The sequence below is a fragment of the Alligator sinensis genome, unplaced genomic scaffold (assembly GCF_000455745.1).
Source record: "Alligator sinensis unplaced genomic scaffold, ASM45574v1 scaffold188_1, whole genome shotgun sequence".
NCBI classification, from domain to species: Eukaryota; Metazoa; Chordata; order Crocodylia; family Alligatoridae; genus Alligator; species Alligator sinensis.
In genome coordinates, this window is record NW_005841903.1 from 822,318 (window position 1) to 840,547 (window position 18,230).

At 41.0% G+C, this 18,230-nt stretch overlaps 1 protein-coding gene across 4 annotated transcripts in view; it reads right to left on the bottom strand.

Moving 5' to 3' along the window:
• The window catches only part of BMS1 (BMS1, ribosome biogenesis factor), a 36,586-nt gene extending 19,520 nt beyond the window's left edge, over window positions 1-17,066 (bottom strand). Inside the window, exons 1-10 of one of the 4 annotated variants that reach the window (XM_025197719.1) lie at window positions 16,826-17,066; window positions 16,243-16,433; window positions 13,822-13,901; window positions 11,983-12,171; window positions 11,213-11,355; window positions 7,120-7,241; window positions 6,207-6,403; window positions 4,800-4,939; window positions 1,263-1,708; window positions 921-1,163 (exon numbers count right to left, since the gene is read on the bottom strand). In XM_025197719.1, coding sequence (XP_025053504.1) covers window positions 921-1,163; window positions 1,263-1,708; window positions 4,800-4,939; window positions 6,207-6,403; window positions 7,120-7,241; window positions 11,213-11,355; window positions 11,983-12,171; window positions 13,822-13,901; window positions 16,243-16,433; window positions 16,826-17,001 — 1,927 coding nt within the window. In that variant the 5' untranslated portion in view covers window positions 17,002-17,066. Of the gene's footprint in view, window positions 1-920; window positions 1,709-4,799; window positions 4,940-6,206; window positions 6,404-7,119; window positions 7,242-7,677; window positions 7,933-11,212; window positions 11,356-11,982; window positions 12,172-13,821; window positions 13,902-16,242; window positions 16,434-16,825 lie in introns of those variants that run through there. The other 3 variants (XM_006018477.3, XM_006018476.3, XM_025197720.1) reach the window with 3 other exon arrangements.
• Between the last annotated feature and the right edge of the window lie 1,164 nt (window positions 17,067-18,230).

Below are 18,230 nucleotides of genomic sequence, written 5' to 3' on the forward strand. Positions count from 1 at the left end.
GCCACATTCTCCCCACCCCATGGTGCACAGCCCCCATTGCTGGCAACTCAGCAGCAGCAGGCTCTTGGGTCACTCATGACCACAGTAGGCAGAGCCCCCAGCAGTGCACACCTCTGGCTGAGTCCCAGGGGCTGCACATGCTGGCACAGAGCCAGCCCACCCTGCTGGCATATGCCTTTGCACCAGACCAGGCGGGTTCCATGCCAGCACATGGGGCTCGCAGCATTACAGGAGGGAACTGTGCACCATCAGTCCAAGTGGGCTCTGTGCCATGTGTAGCTTTCTGCTGGAGTGCTGGATGCCCCACATGGAGGCACGGAGCCGGACGGCCTGGCCTGATCTGATGGTGCGCAACCCATACCCACCCAAAAACCCCATGCCCACCCCCACAAGCAGGAGCTCCCCTCCCCACTTACTCAGCTGTCCAGTCACGAGGCTCTGCCTCCACATCATGAGGCTGCCAGTTGGAGTGCTGGGAACTGTAAGGAGGTGGAGGCACAGAGCCCACCATAGTTAAATTATGCAATATTATGTAATTGTGTGTGGCCATTCCTTTTATGCGTAAAACTGTGCAGTTATGCGCCCACACAATTCCCCAGGATGTACCAAAGGAATAGCACTTGATGCTCTCCCAGTAGTACAATTGGTCCAATAAACAACACCATAAAGGTAACAATTTTGAAAGTCTTGAACCAGAGAACTTTTTCAAAACTAGGTAAACCTTTTCTCAACCTTACTCTTAGGGAATCTGAGGCTTCCCTCAACTTGCACAAATTAACAGTTTTAAAGGAAAAATAATCCTTCTGCTCTAACTTGCAGTTCCCTGTTTTAGGCACTGGACAATTCTGCCAAGAGTATTCAAGTGTACTTTCAACAAGGGCAATTATAAACATACAGTAAAAATACATGAGTTACGATACCTGCTGTGTCTGCAGAAAAATCTGTTTTCTCTTCATATTCCTCTTCCTCTTTCAGAAGATTTTCATCATCCTCATCTTCTACAGCTTTCAATTTAGCCTGCCTAAGGGTACTAACCTCTTGAGTACTCTGACCCCTTTTTCTATGCAATTCCTCAGCTTCTTCATCCTCCTCTGCGTCCTCATCAAGGGAAGAGCTTTCAGACTCAGATTCAGAAACCTCTTCAGCTGTGCAGTTTCCAGAATCTACAGTGGAAAACACTTTTTTATCCAAATTGAGACCTTGTTTACGATTCCCTCTCAGTTCTTTACTTTCTTTGCTAGTTTCACATGGTGTGGGTTCACCTAATTTTTTGTCTGCAGATTCAGAATCACAGTCTGAACTTTCCTTCTCATCACTCTCCTGTTCATCTTCCTCATCTGTCTCTTTGTTGCTTTCATCCAGGCCTGTTTCTCCTTCTTCTACTGAGCTCATCTCAAGATCATCATCACTATCAGCAAATGCTGGCAATTCCATTACAGTCTCTTCTTTGGTCTCCTCTCTTTTCAGGCGCTTGACATTCCTGGGATCTGCCTCTTGTTCTGGTAGTTCTTTATCACTTCCTTCTTCAGCATCACCTTCCTCATCACTATCACTTCCAGCCATTTCACCCTCAGACATTTCTTCATCTTGGTCATCCTCTTCATCACTTTCTCCATCACTATTTTCTTTTTCTTCAAACACTGCTTTCCTACGTACTCTCCCAGTCTTTAAATCAAGTTGCTTCTCTTCTTTTGGCATCACAAAGCTGCTTTCCCAAAAGAGCACAAGATTAAAAAACAAAGTTAGCATGAAGGAGGCATACAAAGCCACAAACAACATTTAAAAAATATTTTGGTGTTGAACAGCAAGAACAGACTACCAGTGCTACTAAAATAAATTGCAGGATTATCTGATTTCAAGGCATCTGTTGATTCAAGAAGCCTTGCCAGGGCTCACAACTAAAACTGTGATTCCTCACAGCTGTCTAATAGTTTGGACTGAGTACCTGCGTTATGTTGTATTTTACTGAAAATTGTGATTGTTCTCTTAGCGTTCATGATGTGTTTACTGCTTATGGCTAAGCCAGCAAGCACTGTATTTACTCGAAGAGAAAATGACCATGATTTCAAGATGACCCCCCCAATAATTAGAATCTATATATGGAAAACTTATAAATGTTATAATTATCCAGGTACAGAATCTTAATTATCGGAGGTACGCCTTGAATGTGTCCCCTTCCCACTGCTAAAGCAGGGAAAATAAATTGGGGGAAATTAGGTACCCCCTTTGCTCTCTGCTTCCCCCCAACTTTTTGCCCTGGCAGCCCTTCCCCCTCTCCTTACTCGCAGACCCTGCTCACCCCATGGAAGTGAGGAGCAAATTTGAAAACAAACTTCAAACTAAACATGGCTGTATCAACTTGCATATAGTACCCATACACTTAGTCCAACCAGAACTGATGCATGTTACATTTTTTCGAAACTGATGAAGCACTTTTAAGAAGTCCGTTAGCACTCACATATATATAGTACAAACAATGCATATTTCTCCGAAGTCAAAGGCTCATGATTTATCACATAGTTCATTAGGCTGGGCCCCACTAGAGTCAAGAGCATTTCAAGCCACGGTGACCCCACAGCTCAATACAATTCAGTATGTGCGTGTACTCGATACCCTGCCCCAAAGAAGCCATGTGCCAATTAGCCCCTGCTCATGAATAGAACTGGGTGTTCTTGTCACAAGTCCTGGGATGCTCCAAAATTTTATATGCATATAAGGCACAGGGCAACCTGGTCCAGCTTTAATTCATAGATGGCAGGGCCAAATTAATCATATGTGCCAGGATGAAAGAGGTGGTGACGGCAGGATTCTGGGTGAACTGTGTGAGGCCCCGTTTCCTCATGTCTGCCAGGCACTTGGGGTCAACGGTGAGTGGGACTGTGCTTAATGGGGCACTACCATACGTCTTATTGAGATGCGTTGTGCTAAGCTATCCTTGTGGTAGGGATGGGCTACACTAACTTGTCCTTATGATAGGTTCCCACTATCATAGTTGGTTTCCACTGCTTAGCACATGCTGCTTTTGGCAGCAGTTTAATGATGGGCAATGTCTTTAGTGAGATTTCCTTGTAGGCAATTATAAAATGAGGGGCTTTCTCCTTCCATCCCCAATGGGGCACCTTGGGGGGGGGGGGGGGGGGGGGTTTTATTTTTATCTTGTATTCGAGTAAAAACAGTATTCAATTTTATATATTTTGTTTTTAATATAGAGAGGGAAAATTAACTGTTTGAAACACTGCTGTGGTCTCAATAACTTCTAACTTTAAAAAGAGTGTTTTTTAAAATAGAAAAACAAATACTAAACAAGCTGCTGTTGTATAGAAAAATACGGTTACACACATTACATACAGCGATCAGTCATCATCTATTTACAAATTAAATCTAAATACTTTCTTGAAAGGAAACATGAAAACCTCAGTGCATCACAATAAAATGGTAAGTTTTTTTGTTTTGTTTTTTTTAGACATAACATGTTTTTCCCCAAATCACTGTTTTCGAAACAGATGGGAGTTTTAAACATCAAAAACCAAACATTGCTACACTTCAGCTGTTCAGGCTGAAATTTTCTAAGTTATGAGCAAATGTTCACCAGGGCACCCTTGGGAATAGCCAAAAGTAATGGCCACAAACTCCTGGAAGACCATTTCAGGCTTAACACAAGGAATAACTTCTTCACAGTTAGGGTGTCCAGACTGTGAAATCAACTCCCTCCAGAGGTGGTGCAATCACTTAACCTGGAAAGCTTCAAGAGGAGACTGAATGGTCACCTTGCTGGGGTCACCTGACCCTAGCTGTCTTTTCTGCTTAGTGCAGGGGGGCTGGACCCGATGATCTTGTGAGATCCAGCCCCTTACAATCTATGAAAGCAGTTCTACAGTGCCAAGTTTTAGGCAACCTAACAATAAATGGCACTAGTATCTCCACCTTCAATTCAAGATGCGCTCCTGCACCAGAATCTGAAGACTGCCTTAAATTCTACAATCTCAGAGCTGTCTCTCTTCTTGCGCAAAGATAATTCTCATTACAGTGGGCATGCATTTCATAGTAAAAAAGTGGCACAATGGGTTAACAGTCCAAGCCCACATTACTTAAACTGCAAAGCTGATCTCCTAGGAGTTTTTGCAGCATCTTCTAGCAGAAGCTAAGATAAACAGAAAATTCAAAAAAGGTTGGCTTGGATTTCCTTTCACTGAAAACCTGACAAAACCAGAATCCTGTACTAGTTATTGCATTCTGAGCAGTAAACAGTGGATGGTCATCATTTACTCTCTAAAATAGAAATGGTCAAGATTAAAAGCAATATTAAGCTCTTATCTTAAATGTATATTTGAAATTGCATCTAATTATAGACTGGCCCATAATTATTTCTCTTATAAGTGTCCATGTCCACGCTCTCAATCATCCTGTTCCCAAACGTTTACATTTTTTATTTGAAAAACTTTTCTGTTAAGAGCATAACTGGAACAGGAAACTGCCAAAGGCTTAAACAGCCCTTTTGATTTCAGAGGACAAGTTCAAACCCTGGTAAAATAATGAGTGGGATCCTCTCTTCTCAACCTCTGTTTCCAATTTGGCTGTAGGCACAGTCATGACGTTTAAACAAGCTTCTCTTGTTCCACTATTCCGTCTTCCACACTACCCCTCCCTCAAGCCATCTATATATCTTGCATATATATACACCTTTCATTCAAACAAGCCACAAATCTTTAACGTCACGCTCATACCAACAACTATGAATGCTTTGCTTCTCCCAGTCATGTTCTTTAGTCATTCACTAATTAGTAAACTTAAAAGCTTACCCATGGCTTTCCAAATCTTCTGAGCCTAATGGGTTGGAGTCCATGAAAAGAGACACTTTGCTTGAAGCCATCTTAGCATCAATGGTGGAATGGGTAGAGATGAGGCTTTGGACAAGTTCATGGTTTGGCCTCACTTCCTCCTGATGAACCAAAAAAATTTTTTTAAATAAAATCAATATGAAAGTGCCTGCTCCCCTCAGTTAAAGCCCCAAACTGAGAATAAATTCTTTCAAGCCTCTGGAAAAATGATAATTACTTTCCCAGAATTTCCCTGCTTGCAAAAATAACAAAAAATTGCACCCATTTCATAGACAAGGCATAAGACATACTGAATGTGTGGAAAGCCTCTATAAGAATTCATTAGTAATTACTTGGGTATTTTGACGGCATTGTTAGAGAAGGAAAAGGTGTCGGTAGGAGGGTATTATCTTCCTTCCTCCTATATAACTGTAGAAACAAAGGACAGTTCAGTAAAAGATTTAAGGGTAAGGATGTGGGGTTTGTCACAACCCAATTAAATTGTGCCCATGCCACTGAGCAAGAGATACCATTCAAATCATCCTCATTTTGACGATTAAGGGTTAAAAGAGATCCCTGCCAAAAATTCCTTGAAACAAAACGCGGCCGGAGTACTGTAGATAATTGGTCAGCTGAAATAAAATGCTAGGGGAAACTATATATAATTGGTCCAAAAATAAGCGTAAGCTCCTCACATGTAGCACACACGTAACAGGTAGAGAAACCTAACCCACTACCTTGTAACTTGAGGAGACAAAGAGCTGCCACCTGCCAAAAATTAAAGATTCCATATAACAGTTCACCATTGGGTATCCCTGTAAAACACCTCTGCCTATAAATAGTTTAACGGTTTCCGCCCAAGGCGGAGAGCTCTGGGGATCTCACAGGAAACACCTGTACTTGTCACCAGAGAACTGGGAAATTGATCAATTCCCAATCAATCACCCCGTCAGCGTAAAATATTGACGTAGAAAGTCTTGCAAGCTCGACCGTTCGTTCCCGGCGCCACGTCCGTCATTATCTTGTTGTAACCTAACTGCGTGCGTGTACTCGACTCTGTAACTGAAGTTATATGCGTATACTCAACTCTATAACTGAAGCTATAACGGAACAAAGGCTCGCCTGCGTCGCCCATCACTATCTAGGCGACGTAAGTAAACAAACTCCTGTAACCTACACGTGTCTGTGCCTGGTTAATTCCACTCCATCCATCACTACCCACCTGCCGAGCTCTAAATCTAAACACTCCAGTGTGTGAGTCAGACAAGCTGCCGGTGGCTGCTCTGATTCACGACAGGGTTCACAGTGTTTATTTGAAAAATGAGTTAGGTAGAAATCCTATTCTGCAGGACAGCAGAAGAACTCAAACTGGAACAAGCATTTCCTCACCTCTTCATCTTGATGAGCATGACTTCCGCCAAGGTCAATATAAACAGCATCTTTGTCATACACTACACCGCCAACTCCTGATAGTGGGGCATAAATCAGTTTCTCTTTTTCGTTTAAGGAACGCTTCTTCTGCTGCTCAGGGAGTGCACATGGGTCTGGCAGGAAACTGACATCACTCACTGTAAAGTCCCCTACACCTGGGACAGGAGACAAAGAAAGAAAGAACTTTGACATAGCTCCAATTAAAAAATTGTACAATTCACCGTGAAGAGGTAAAATGGTTTTAACATGCTACAAAATGACTTGATATCAATGAGACACTACAAAGACAAAAATCACATGCAGTGTTTTAAGAAATAAACATTAAGCCTGAAAAACAAGTTATTCGGTTAATGAACTGTACAACTCTTTCTGGATGACAGTAGCAAATCACTGCTTTTAATACATTTTTTTGTTACTGACATTGCTCCATATTACAAAAGAAAAAAAAAAATCAGTAATTTATTAATTTGTATTTAGTACTTATGTATTATATTATTTAATACTTTTAAACAAGTTTTAGTTCTCACTGTTAGTAAGGCTTACATTACTCATTTAGTCATTCTAGAGTGACATTACACTCATGAGCTTTACTTTGCAGTTTGCCAAAATATTATTTTGTTTAGTTTAAATGCAAGAAGCTCTCAATGAAAAGCAAAACTATTTACTTTAAGATCGTGTTTTTACAAAGGTTAACATCAATTTTAAAATATAAAAGCATTTTTCTTTTCTTTAGAAACAATGTGCTTTTAAAAAGAATGAGATCTGTTTTTACATCAGTCTTTTACAGATGCAAAGCAGATGATGTAAAACAGCAATGTTACAATGCATGCATCGATGAAATAATACAGACTTTAAGAGACGAATATACTACCTGGCATATGAATCTGGGTTTTGTTTTTTAAGTGTGCCCCTCTTAAGTAACCATAAAGTGACACCTTCCTGTCACACTTCGGATTGACTCTGATATCTTCTGGGTTTGTCAAATCTTCCATTCTAGCCAATATCAAAAGAAACATTAGAATAATGTTCTCTGAACTGCAAAGTTCCAGGAAAAGAGAGATATTGTAGCGACATTCTTCTTTTTAGAATAACATTGTAAATTTATTAAAACCCGTGCACACCTTAATATTTCAAATCTTCAAAAGGGACAGTATATCAAAACATTTTTTTTTAATTTAACTATAGAATGTTTTTCTCTGAAAAATGTATAACATTGTATCAAACGCGCCATCTCTGAAAGACTAATTTACTTTTCCCTAACTGTGCATTTATTTTTGACATTTCTACTCTAAGGTGGGAAATAAAAACAATTGGCTTCACTTTGGTTTATAATTATAATTTTCTAGACAATATCCTTTTCAAGTTTTTACCTACAAAGTTAAGATGAAAATAAAACAACCGAAAGACTGAAGAATGATCTCCTGCTCACCCATTTGCTTTATATATTTCACAGAGTTGGTACATAATCCACCTAGGTACTTCTCCGAGTCAGTCACTTGAATGGGGCCAAAATATTTAAAAATAAAAAAACCAAGAAAAAAATGCTTCCTTCTTCCTTTTTTCAACAGATCGTTAGAAGAATAACTCAATTAGCTTATGAGCATTATATTTCTCTTTCTTCCTTATGTTTAAAGTCCTTAAACAGAATTTTAAATAAAGACAGTGTACCTGCCTGGCTTCGTGGAGCCTCTCGCATGGCCCTGGAGCAGGTGCTCAGAGTCTAACACAGAGGCTGCTGTCTCCTGCCACAATGTTTGGTTGAGATCTCCCCAAGGGATACCCCGATACTCGCCTGCTACTTCTTGGATATTATATTCAGTAGTGGGATTCCCTTCCAGGGGGGGGATACACTGGGCATCATCACCAGCGGGTGCTCCTGGGGCTCCGCCTCCCTACACCCCAGCCACGCACCAGCCTGTTGGGACAGTCGAACGATGGGCAGTTAGACTCCACTAGGATGTCGTGTTCCAATCCCTCTCACTCTTTCTGGCCCTCAATGGTCACAACAGTTTTCCTCTCCGCCGCACGGGTTTATTTGGGGTAGTGAGACGACCCTGGTGATGGATCTGGCCTAATAACATTGCGGCCCCGGCCTGCTCAGCCCTCAATGTACATCCTGTGGCCTTTCTGTTGGCCTCCAGGGCTTCAAATGATATGAAATAGAAACAAACAAGAGAAACTTCAGAGAGAGGCCTCAGCCCACTCTCACTCTCGCATTCTGTGTCCAACAACTTCGCCATCCCTTGGTGTCTTCCTCTGGTCCAGCTCCCCCACTGTCCGGGGTGACGTGCCCCTTTAATTATGTCCCAGACGCCTCTGCTGCATCCCTCTTCAGCCTCTCCTTGAAGCTGTCGGGAGGCCCCTGATCTGCTCGGGGGATGGTCTCGCAGCTATTTCCCTGCTGCATCCTCCCCAGCTGTTTCCATGCTGCTGGCTTTTATCCCAGCTGGGCAGCATTCTTTGATAATGTCGTTGGGCTGCGCTGGCCCCAGCCACAGAAAAAGGTGGCTGACAGAACTGCACTGGCACTCCTCCCCTTCGCAGCTTGTCCGGCCTGGCTGCACCTGTTGGGGTTAAGTATGCCCTGTTCTCAGGGCTTTTCCTGCTGTTGTGGCAGGGGGGGCCCCGCCCAACACCCCCAACGTGGGTGGGGGGCGCTCTCCCCTGCCACAACCCACACAGCAGGAGGGGTCTCCTGCCCCTTTCTCATCATCCCCCTGGGACAGTCAGGTTTTCATTCAGTTCTAGAAGTCTTGTAATCTTCATCCATCTCCAATGAAAATCTAGTCTCCTGAGCTCATGGGGTGGCCCTGATTTGTCCCATTTTTCCAATGGAAGATCATAAGGATGAAATAAGAACAATCTTTCAAATACTTAACATCGATCCCATGGACAGCTTTGAAATTTAGGACCAAGAACATGAAGGAGACGGTATATCCAATGGGAATCACTCCATAGAATGGATATTGGAGTGACAGGTTTGCTCTCTATCGCTGCTAAACTACTGGGATGCTATGCTTCCACTTGCTTTAAGAAGAGGATGTACTACTAGCGTCACAATCCCAGAAAGGCTTCCAAAGGTTATTAGATGCTTTTAAGCATTATTGGACACATCTACACATATGCTTTAATGTGCAGTAGCCTATTTTACTGTGCATTAAAGCGACACTTAAAAACCTTACGGTTACGCTAACGTACAGTAAAATAGGCTGCTGTGCCTTAAGCATCACTTAAAAACCGTATGCATTCATTACTGCGTATTAAAGCAGCCTAATGCACATTTCTTTAGTACCTCACATCGGAGGTACTAAATTTAATGCACATGTAGACATGCCCACTGCGTCTCAAACAGCTTGGAAATCAATGCTGTTAAATCCAAGGTACTGTTTTTTGAGAATTAAACAAATTTGTTTTTTTATAAATAAAAAAAAGTCATCATTTAAATGTCTTGGAATCTTTTTAAATAAAAATATGAGCTGGAATAGGCTCAAAAATATTTATTGTATTGGTTTAGAGAAAGTTGTAAATAATCTACTACTGCTGCTATGTTTCCAGAGAACGTCAACATCATTTAGCAGCGATTTGTTCGTTTTATGGGTTATGTTAAAAAAGTCCTATCCCCAAAATAATTAAATAACATTTACAACTCCACCCATCCTCCAAATCAGGGAGCTAATCCAGCTTCCACTCAAGTCACTAAATGAAATGTATGGCTGAGGTAAATGGACTCTGTCTCCCACCAGTTAGACTGCAGATTATTATAATGGAATTTTCAAGTCAATGGAGCTGCACACATTTGCACTAGCAAATGCCATGCTCAGGATGACACACTGAAAAATCCATTAAAGAACTGAACTAACCCTAACCCGGACCATTTCTGTGCCCAACTATTACAGAACCGTAATAACAGAATTACTTTTTTCAAGGCAGAAGGGAACAGAACTAAAATATTCTGATGTCGAGTATGAAACACACAGCACACGTTAACAGCTGACTGCCTTGGTTAAATACACAACACTGAAGGACAGGAGTCAGAAACCTTTAAGAAGCCACTGGCCACAACCACCCTACTCTGATTTGATGCAGGCCAGGTGGCTTTGGTAGCACATCAGCAGCAGGGGCTTTCCCCATGCCCGCACTGAGGTGAGGCAGCTGGGAGCTGAATGCACACCGCTACTGCTTCTCCAAGCCCCTCACTCCCTGACTGTGGCATGGGTGCAGTTTCCAGCCAGTGGGGACCTGTGCTAGGGTTGGGCAGCTTCCAGCTGCATCTGCACCACAGCACTGGGGCACAGGGGCTTGTGGGAGAAGCAGTGGCAATGTGCATATAGTTTGCAGATTCCCAGCCCCAGTGTACGTCTCCACTACTGGAAGCTGCATATGCACCACAGCAAGGGAGTGGGGAGGAACAGTGGGGGACTGGGAAAAAGTGATAGCATAGAAGTAGCTCCTAGTCACCTGGCCTCAGCACAGGTGTATAAAAGCCTGACATGCAGCTTCCAGCTGCTATGGAGCTGTGCTAGGAACAGGCATCAGCATCTGTGTTTACAAGGCTGCTGCCTCTCCCACTTCCTCCTTCTTTTCTCCCCCTCAACTCTGCAGCGCAGGCAAAGGAAGCTGCCTTCCCCAGTGCACTTGCCAACTGACTGGAAACTGCACCTGCATTGCAGCTAGGGAGCAGGGGGCTAAAAGAAGCAGTAGTGATGCGAAAAAAGCTCCTTGCTGCTGATACTCCACCAAAGCAACTCAGCCCACATCAGACTGGAGCCAGGAGGGCAGGGAGAAGGGGCAAGGGAAACTATCTGGAAGCTGGTCTGGCCCTGGCACCACTCCTGGCTGTCCAGTCCCAATGCATACCCATGGGCACAGACACCGGTAAAAAGTTCCAGTGGTGCTGTGGGCCAGATCTAGCCCAGAAGCCATGTTACCAACCCATTCTAGAAAGAGAAAAGAAAACCATGTACCTGTCCATTAGGACATACGGATGAGTTGTCTGCCATGTGAGAGGGCGGAATTTCATAACCGCGATAAAGCGTCCTAGATTGTGAACTTCCTGCTTTTGATACTCTCCATGTACCATCCCAGAGAGATAAAAGAGCTTAGCACCCTAAGCAGAACATGAGAACAGTAAAAAGTTAAAACCTGTATCTATTAAACTCCTATTAAATAAAACAAAGCCAAAAGACTGCAGGCAATTAGGTACAGTTGGCTCACAAAGACTTGAACTAATTGCTAACATTTTTTTTCTCCCATCAAGGTGGAATTAATATTAACAGCAATTAAGATACATCCACCATCTGTTAAAAAGTGGATTTGTGTTTCACAGAAAAAGTATCAATATTTAAAGCTTCATAATTTACAACAGGCAAGACAAAAGTGAAATTAAATCATGGTAACATTTCCATGGTTACACTGCCTGCAAAATACTTTATAAAATAGGATGACTAAAGTTAATCTATTCTGTAATCCTTCTCCACATCATTTCTTCTATAAATAACTACTGGGCTTCAACTGATCTTATTTTGTGATAGAAATCAACTATATAGGTAAACAAAAGAACGTGGAGTTTCATGCTCAATACCAAATACTACACCAGGACTGCCTCTTGTTCACAACATTACTAGAAGACAAAATAAATGCTAATGCAGTAAATGTACATCTGCCCCATTTCTAAAGCCAATTCTCCAACCCAATGAAAAATGGATTCATGAAAAATAACTGTTTAGTTTCATACCGGATATACTTCAGTCCAGAATCTATGTTTTAATCTCTTTTTGGTCTTTTTTAACTGTTTATTGTTCTTGAAGGTATCTAAGTGGGTAAGGATACCCATGATTTTAGGAAAGCCATGTACTTGGCAAATGTTCAAGAATTCAAACGTTTCCATCTCAAATCCAAAGCTGGCATCGATGAGCATTAGAACCTGAAAGCATAATAAAAATAAATTTACTTCAACAGTATTAGCATACTTTCATGACAGCCTTCACTTTATTTAGCCACCATGCTTTTAGAAGGAATCAATCTTGTATTGGCACCACCAAACTTTTAATATTAAGGAGTGACAGTTTCCCCAATGACTTTTTATAAAGTCATAATCTGCATAACCAACTCTGACTTTAATTAAAAGTTCTCTCTTCAGCCCAAATCACTGAATTAAGGGCTGAGAAATTCTTCCCCTCCTCTAAATCAATATATTTTTGCTCTGCTTTGCTTCTCTTCTCCCAGAAGATAACAGAAATGTATATATAAAACAGTGGGTGCCTGACAAGTAAAAGGATATTAAATAGGGGTAGAAGTATCAGATTCTGGCCCTAAACTAACAAACCCTGCTCACTTTAAAACAAGCAAGATTCAACCCTTTCCAATATTTGAAGGAACATCTGATTAAATCAGTAAAGATAAGAGCCTTGATTGTCTGGATATCTGCCAAATGCAACTAAAGATTAGGTTGCCACAAGAGACTAATACCTTAGGGCACTAGAGCATTTGAGATCATAAACAGATCTTTGGTACAAGTGAGATAAACTTCCTTCCCATGTTCAATTGCTGTTGTGTGTCAGTAAAAGATGATGATAATGGAGCAGAACACTGACACAGGATAATGCTCTTGTAGTTACACGAACAGGGAGGCAAAACCAATTAGGTTTTCAGCATACAGGAGCCTACTATGCAAAATAACTGATGGCAGGGCTCTGTGAGTAATTAAATTACACCAACCTTGAAACAACAGTATCTCACACCACCACATACTTTTAAAGCCTCAAAGCTACCCAGCATCTGTTCATTAAAAACTCTTGACTTATACTTTTCAATTAATCTCATCATCTCAAGGCACATGAAGATGGTAGAAAAAAAATAATCTAGTTTAGCTGATGAATTTCAGCAAAAATTAAAAGATCATAAGCTTAGATCAGCTGTAAGTAAAATATATATTTCAAATTCGCACACACAAGCAAAAATCTGAGTATGCTTTGGGCTTTGCATCATATCCTGAAGACAATCAGACTCAGATTTTCTGGACTAAAATTTAGACAAGGTAGAAAAAAATTACAGAGGTGATACTCTAGAACTGAAAACAGACTGACTGCTGCACTCACACCTTCAAATCAAATCCATTAGAGAGCATCAGATGAATTCAGCTGATGCAGCAGCATGCGTTTCCATTTTACATGAGTGTAAAAAATCCAGTCATTAAAGAAGACCTCTTTAACAAAAACTTTACAAACTCTAGTGTGGTTACAATCTGCTTAAGGCAAGGTCACGTCTCTCTTCAGTTTCTTAAAGCAAATCCCCCCCCAAAAACTACGTTTTACAAACAGACTGTCAAACTGAAGTCCCACAGGAGTTGTAAGATGGTTTCTCCCACTCCTTATACCTGGACAATTTCAAAGGGAGCTCTAGAAAAAGTTTACAGCTTGGTCTTGCTCACTTTGAGCACCGAGTACTGTAGGCATAAGCAACAGACCATTCATATGTACATGCAATTTCATCAAATATTGTATTTCCAATTGTAAATTGTATTGTAAATTCTGTGACAGGAAACGTGACTTCTGGTACACTGTTACAAACTTACCAAATCAGCAACTTTAGCAAGATCAATCATTGTGTTAATGTCACATCCACATTCAATAATGGTTAGCCTACGTTTTTTACCTGTAAATAAAATGAAAATGGAGGTAAAACCAAATATTATTCAGGTTTATTTACTGTTGAGGATTTAGACAAATTATGCCACCTTGGGTAATTTTATTTGAATGAAAGAACCTACTGTAGTAACATAAACAACTAAGCAGCATGTACCAGAAATCTCTCTCCCTATTAAATTAACTAAGAAGAGCTTGGACAAGTGAAAGGGATATGTAAAGTTTTAAATTCCTGTTGGCTTTGGGGTTATATTTGCTGTTTCTTAGATAAATTTTCTGGATTGTGAGAAAATTTATTCTCCACTATAATTTATGGTAGGGACAAGATAATCCAATGGTTTGTTTTTTTTCTCCAAAGCAAATACTTGATGTTCCTAATATGCTTGGGTTGAGACTAGTTCCTATCATAATGGTTCCGACCACTTCCTAGTTCATTGGTCCCTGCTCTGAGCTGCTTATAATTTGATTACATTTGGGTGTCTGCATCAAGCTGAACTTTTCTAGGAGATTCCAGATAAAAAGGTTCTCTCTGATCCAAGAACAAGACTACAGAAAAAAAAACATTTCATCTTCTTTCAAAAATAAATTTTAACAAACTTTTCTTTGACTTCCAATGGCACCAAGCATGCTAGTAGGGACATGTCCATGAAAATCCCACCCAAATTTGTCCTTGACAAAGTTACAGTCCAGACATGTTTGGAGTACTTCTACAGAGTGGGGGGACAGGAACAGGATGTGTTCTTAAATCAGACCGAGCCACCTGAATTGGTTAACTTAGGTTAAAACAGGATTGGCTGGCAGTTTGAGTTTTCTCCCAACCTCCTTCACCGACTTTAATTTTATCTTGTAAATTAAACATTAAAAACCACAGTTTCCTCATTTTCCCTATTATTTAACCCTAAGTTAAGCACTTTCTTTTGTCTTAAGTGGAGACACATTCTTATATATTAGCAGTTACATTCCCCAAATAATCCGTTTAGATCTAAGCATGCCACAGCCTATGATCAAGCCAGAGTCCCATACCATTGTAACTATGGGTCATGCTGGAACCCAGTAACTTTTTTAACCCCGCTTCATCAGGACCAAGGAGCATGAAGGAGGCTGCCTGCCACAAATGCAGAGAGAATAAGAACCAAACATAATGGAGACACGGGAATCCCTAAAGGACACAGGACCGGAAGGAACTACTTGGATCACAAGTCCATTACCCTGTGACCACAGAAAACCAATTAAGAAAACCATTAAGTCCAGAGAGGATCATGCAAATATCCATGCCACTTCACCAGCAAGCTCCAAACACTGCAAAACACCTTCCAATACACTGTAACAAAGTTAAGATGTTTAGTATAAGGACCAAAAAAATTAAACCACAAGATGCAGGCAGACCAAAAGGCACAAAAGCCTTGTACTTTGTGAATTTTGGCCTTTTGTATCTATGGATGCTCATAAATCTCCAATTCTATAACGTATGACTTTTTCGATAGCCACATTCAATGCCCAAGTTAAGGTGATATGGGAAATCTTAATTCTAGTATTTCCTAAGATTTGAGTACAGTTTTGTTTACAATACAGTGTTATTTGTGTGTGTGACACAGCAAGTGAGAGGGACTTTTACTTCCAACACCAGAGATCATATAATTTCTTTAGGTAAGTACTGAAACAATGACCTAGAGAGACCAAAGGATGCTGTGCACTGGGAGTTTTACAGTGTAGGTTAGATAAACATTTGTTTAGGGCAATTAAGCAGAGATAATCCTGCCCTGAGCAGGGGTTGGCGTAGGTGATCTCCTGCAGTTTCACTTAGTGCTGTTTTTCTACAATTCTATTAGTATTCTCCAAAATTCACTAAGAGGAAAGTTTTATAAGGCACTAGAAACTACCTGTCAGAAAATATTTCTACCCATTATTCTTACAAAAAATATTGATCTTGAAAAACTAAGAGGAAAAAAGGTTTACTTGCTTTATGCACTGGATATGACTCTTAAAGCAGTCTTGTCATTTTCTCAGTTTTTGCTTGTGTATTTTAACACAGAAACAAGGAAGAGACAAATATTGGAAAGAGAACTTGATTAAATGTGATTGCATGATTTAGAAAGGGGATTGGTGCATGGAGCTCTCTTATATATTGTTCTTTTATTAGATTCTTATTTCCACATGGTCAGTGTCTTCAGCCTCTCAAAATATGCTGCCCAAGTGAAGTATGCAGTGACACATCAAAATGTGTTTATTGTTTGGACACTCTCTCTCATATCCAGCAAGCATATAGTAAGAACAGAGCCTCTTTCTATTTAATGCTCTAAAATCATGGTCAAACAGGGTGCTTTGCATTGCTTGGGTTTTTTCCCCCTCACCTGATACAATTGTTACAGGACCCCGGATTTCAACCAGTTTCTGCCTTGTGAAGTTCTTAATCAGACATTTTATTAAGGTGCTCTTCCCAACTTTTGGAGGGCCAACTACAACGACAATCACAGGAGGTGGCTCCAAGGGAGTTCGGTCCACCACTGGAATATGATGCTTTTTTGTTTTCAAGTCCTGAGTCCTATTTATGAATTGCAAGAAAGATGTTATAACAAGTCATAAAGCAGCAACATTTCTTATTTCAGCAACCCATGTACTTGGGTTTGTTTATCAAGGTCTCAGCTAAAAACATATTTTTGTGAAAATCCCATCAACCCTATTTAGAGCAAACCAGATTTACCCATGATGATGCACTAAGGCAAATGCGACCATGCTGTGTGGCAGGTTTAGACAAGTCCACATCACTGACACCTTCATAATAGAGACTACACTTCTGATACACTAAATCATGATAGCTGCATGAGCACACTTAAGCCCAAGTACACTGAACACATTTCTATCAGGACCAAAAATAAGTTCCAGGAAAAGATCCATTATGTCTTGCGTGGTCTAAAAACCATCTCTGTAGAATACCTGTGAAAGGTTCTGGCCATCCGCACAAAAGACTGGACTGCAAAGGCCTTTGGATTCCTCTTCCGAGCATCCTCTTCATCTCCAAGTCCTAAGTCATTCAAGTGACGTTTCTTCTTTTTGTCAGCCTTTGGCCCACTGTGTTTTTTGCGATGCTTCTTTCTGTCCTTTTCCTCCATCTTTTTTGTCAGTGGTCACTTATCACCAAGCTCAAGATGATTGTTTCTGTTAACAATGCAGAGCATAGCTGGCATATGGAAAAAATAAAGTATATGAGAAAAAGCAGCAGCATTATTTAAATACCTGTCCTCCATCTTTGAGATAAATAGCAGAATTTCCTCCTCTGAACGTAATGCCTATCTACAAGAACAGAAAGATCCATAAATTATAAACAACTGATGAGTTTTAGTAAGATAGCATCTAGATGCTCTATTGAGCTTGCTGCTGTACAAAAAAAGCAAGTCCCTGTCACCAAAAAGTTTCTCAGGTACAGTAAGTAATATCTTCAATATTTGGCCAGCACTTAGGTACCCAATGTTACAGGAAACCTGAAAACAGATTTCAAACAAAATGAAGGCTCCTATTGTGTTCCAGTTACAAAACCATAAACTTCTATTCAATCAACAGGGTTCTTGAAGCATGGAAAGAATCAAGGTGTCCTTAAACAACTAATAACTGGAATAAAATAAGTTGACAATGACTGATCTCTATTTAAAAGGGATCATTTACAGAACAGCCTGTGCTCCATTCTTACCAATCATAACACTACCTAGAGGAGGATGCTAACTTTATCTGCTCAGTTCCCTGGAGGACGCTAACAGGCATCTTTGTCTAATCCCACCTGCCAATACGCTGCAACCACAAGCTGGAATCGCAGACTGATGCTGTGCACGAGTTGCTCTTAACCTGGAAGCCCTGACCCGACAGCCAAGTCTGCAGGGGTTCAAGGCCCCTGATCAATCAATCACGTTTTAAGTGGTAACCAAGCCACACCTTCATTCAGTAAATGGAGTGAAAAAAAAATCACTTAATTATGATTGTATGGGGCTGCTTCCATAAACTTTATTAAAGCTTTACTGAACGTTGGGATGTTTTGCTTTGTTTTAATGAACAAAAAGTTTCCTTGAAGGTCCTGCCTGGAAACTGCTTAAGTGGTATAAAAACCCCAGGTGGTCTAAGAAGAGATGTCACCTCCCCCCAAAGAACCTCCCCTGCCTATAAAGAAAACCGGAAGTGAGGTTGTAGCTGTGACTGCTCAGAAATGATGATAGGAGCTAGGGTTTCTCAGGGGGCACCTTCTGTCGGACCAGTGAAATCGCTGGGACAGCCGGGCAAGCTTCCCAGTGCGGCCCAGCTCGGATCAGCGCCGCCAGAGGCCCCGGCGGCACCTCAGCCCGGCAGCGCCACC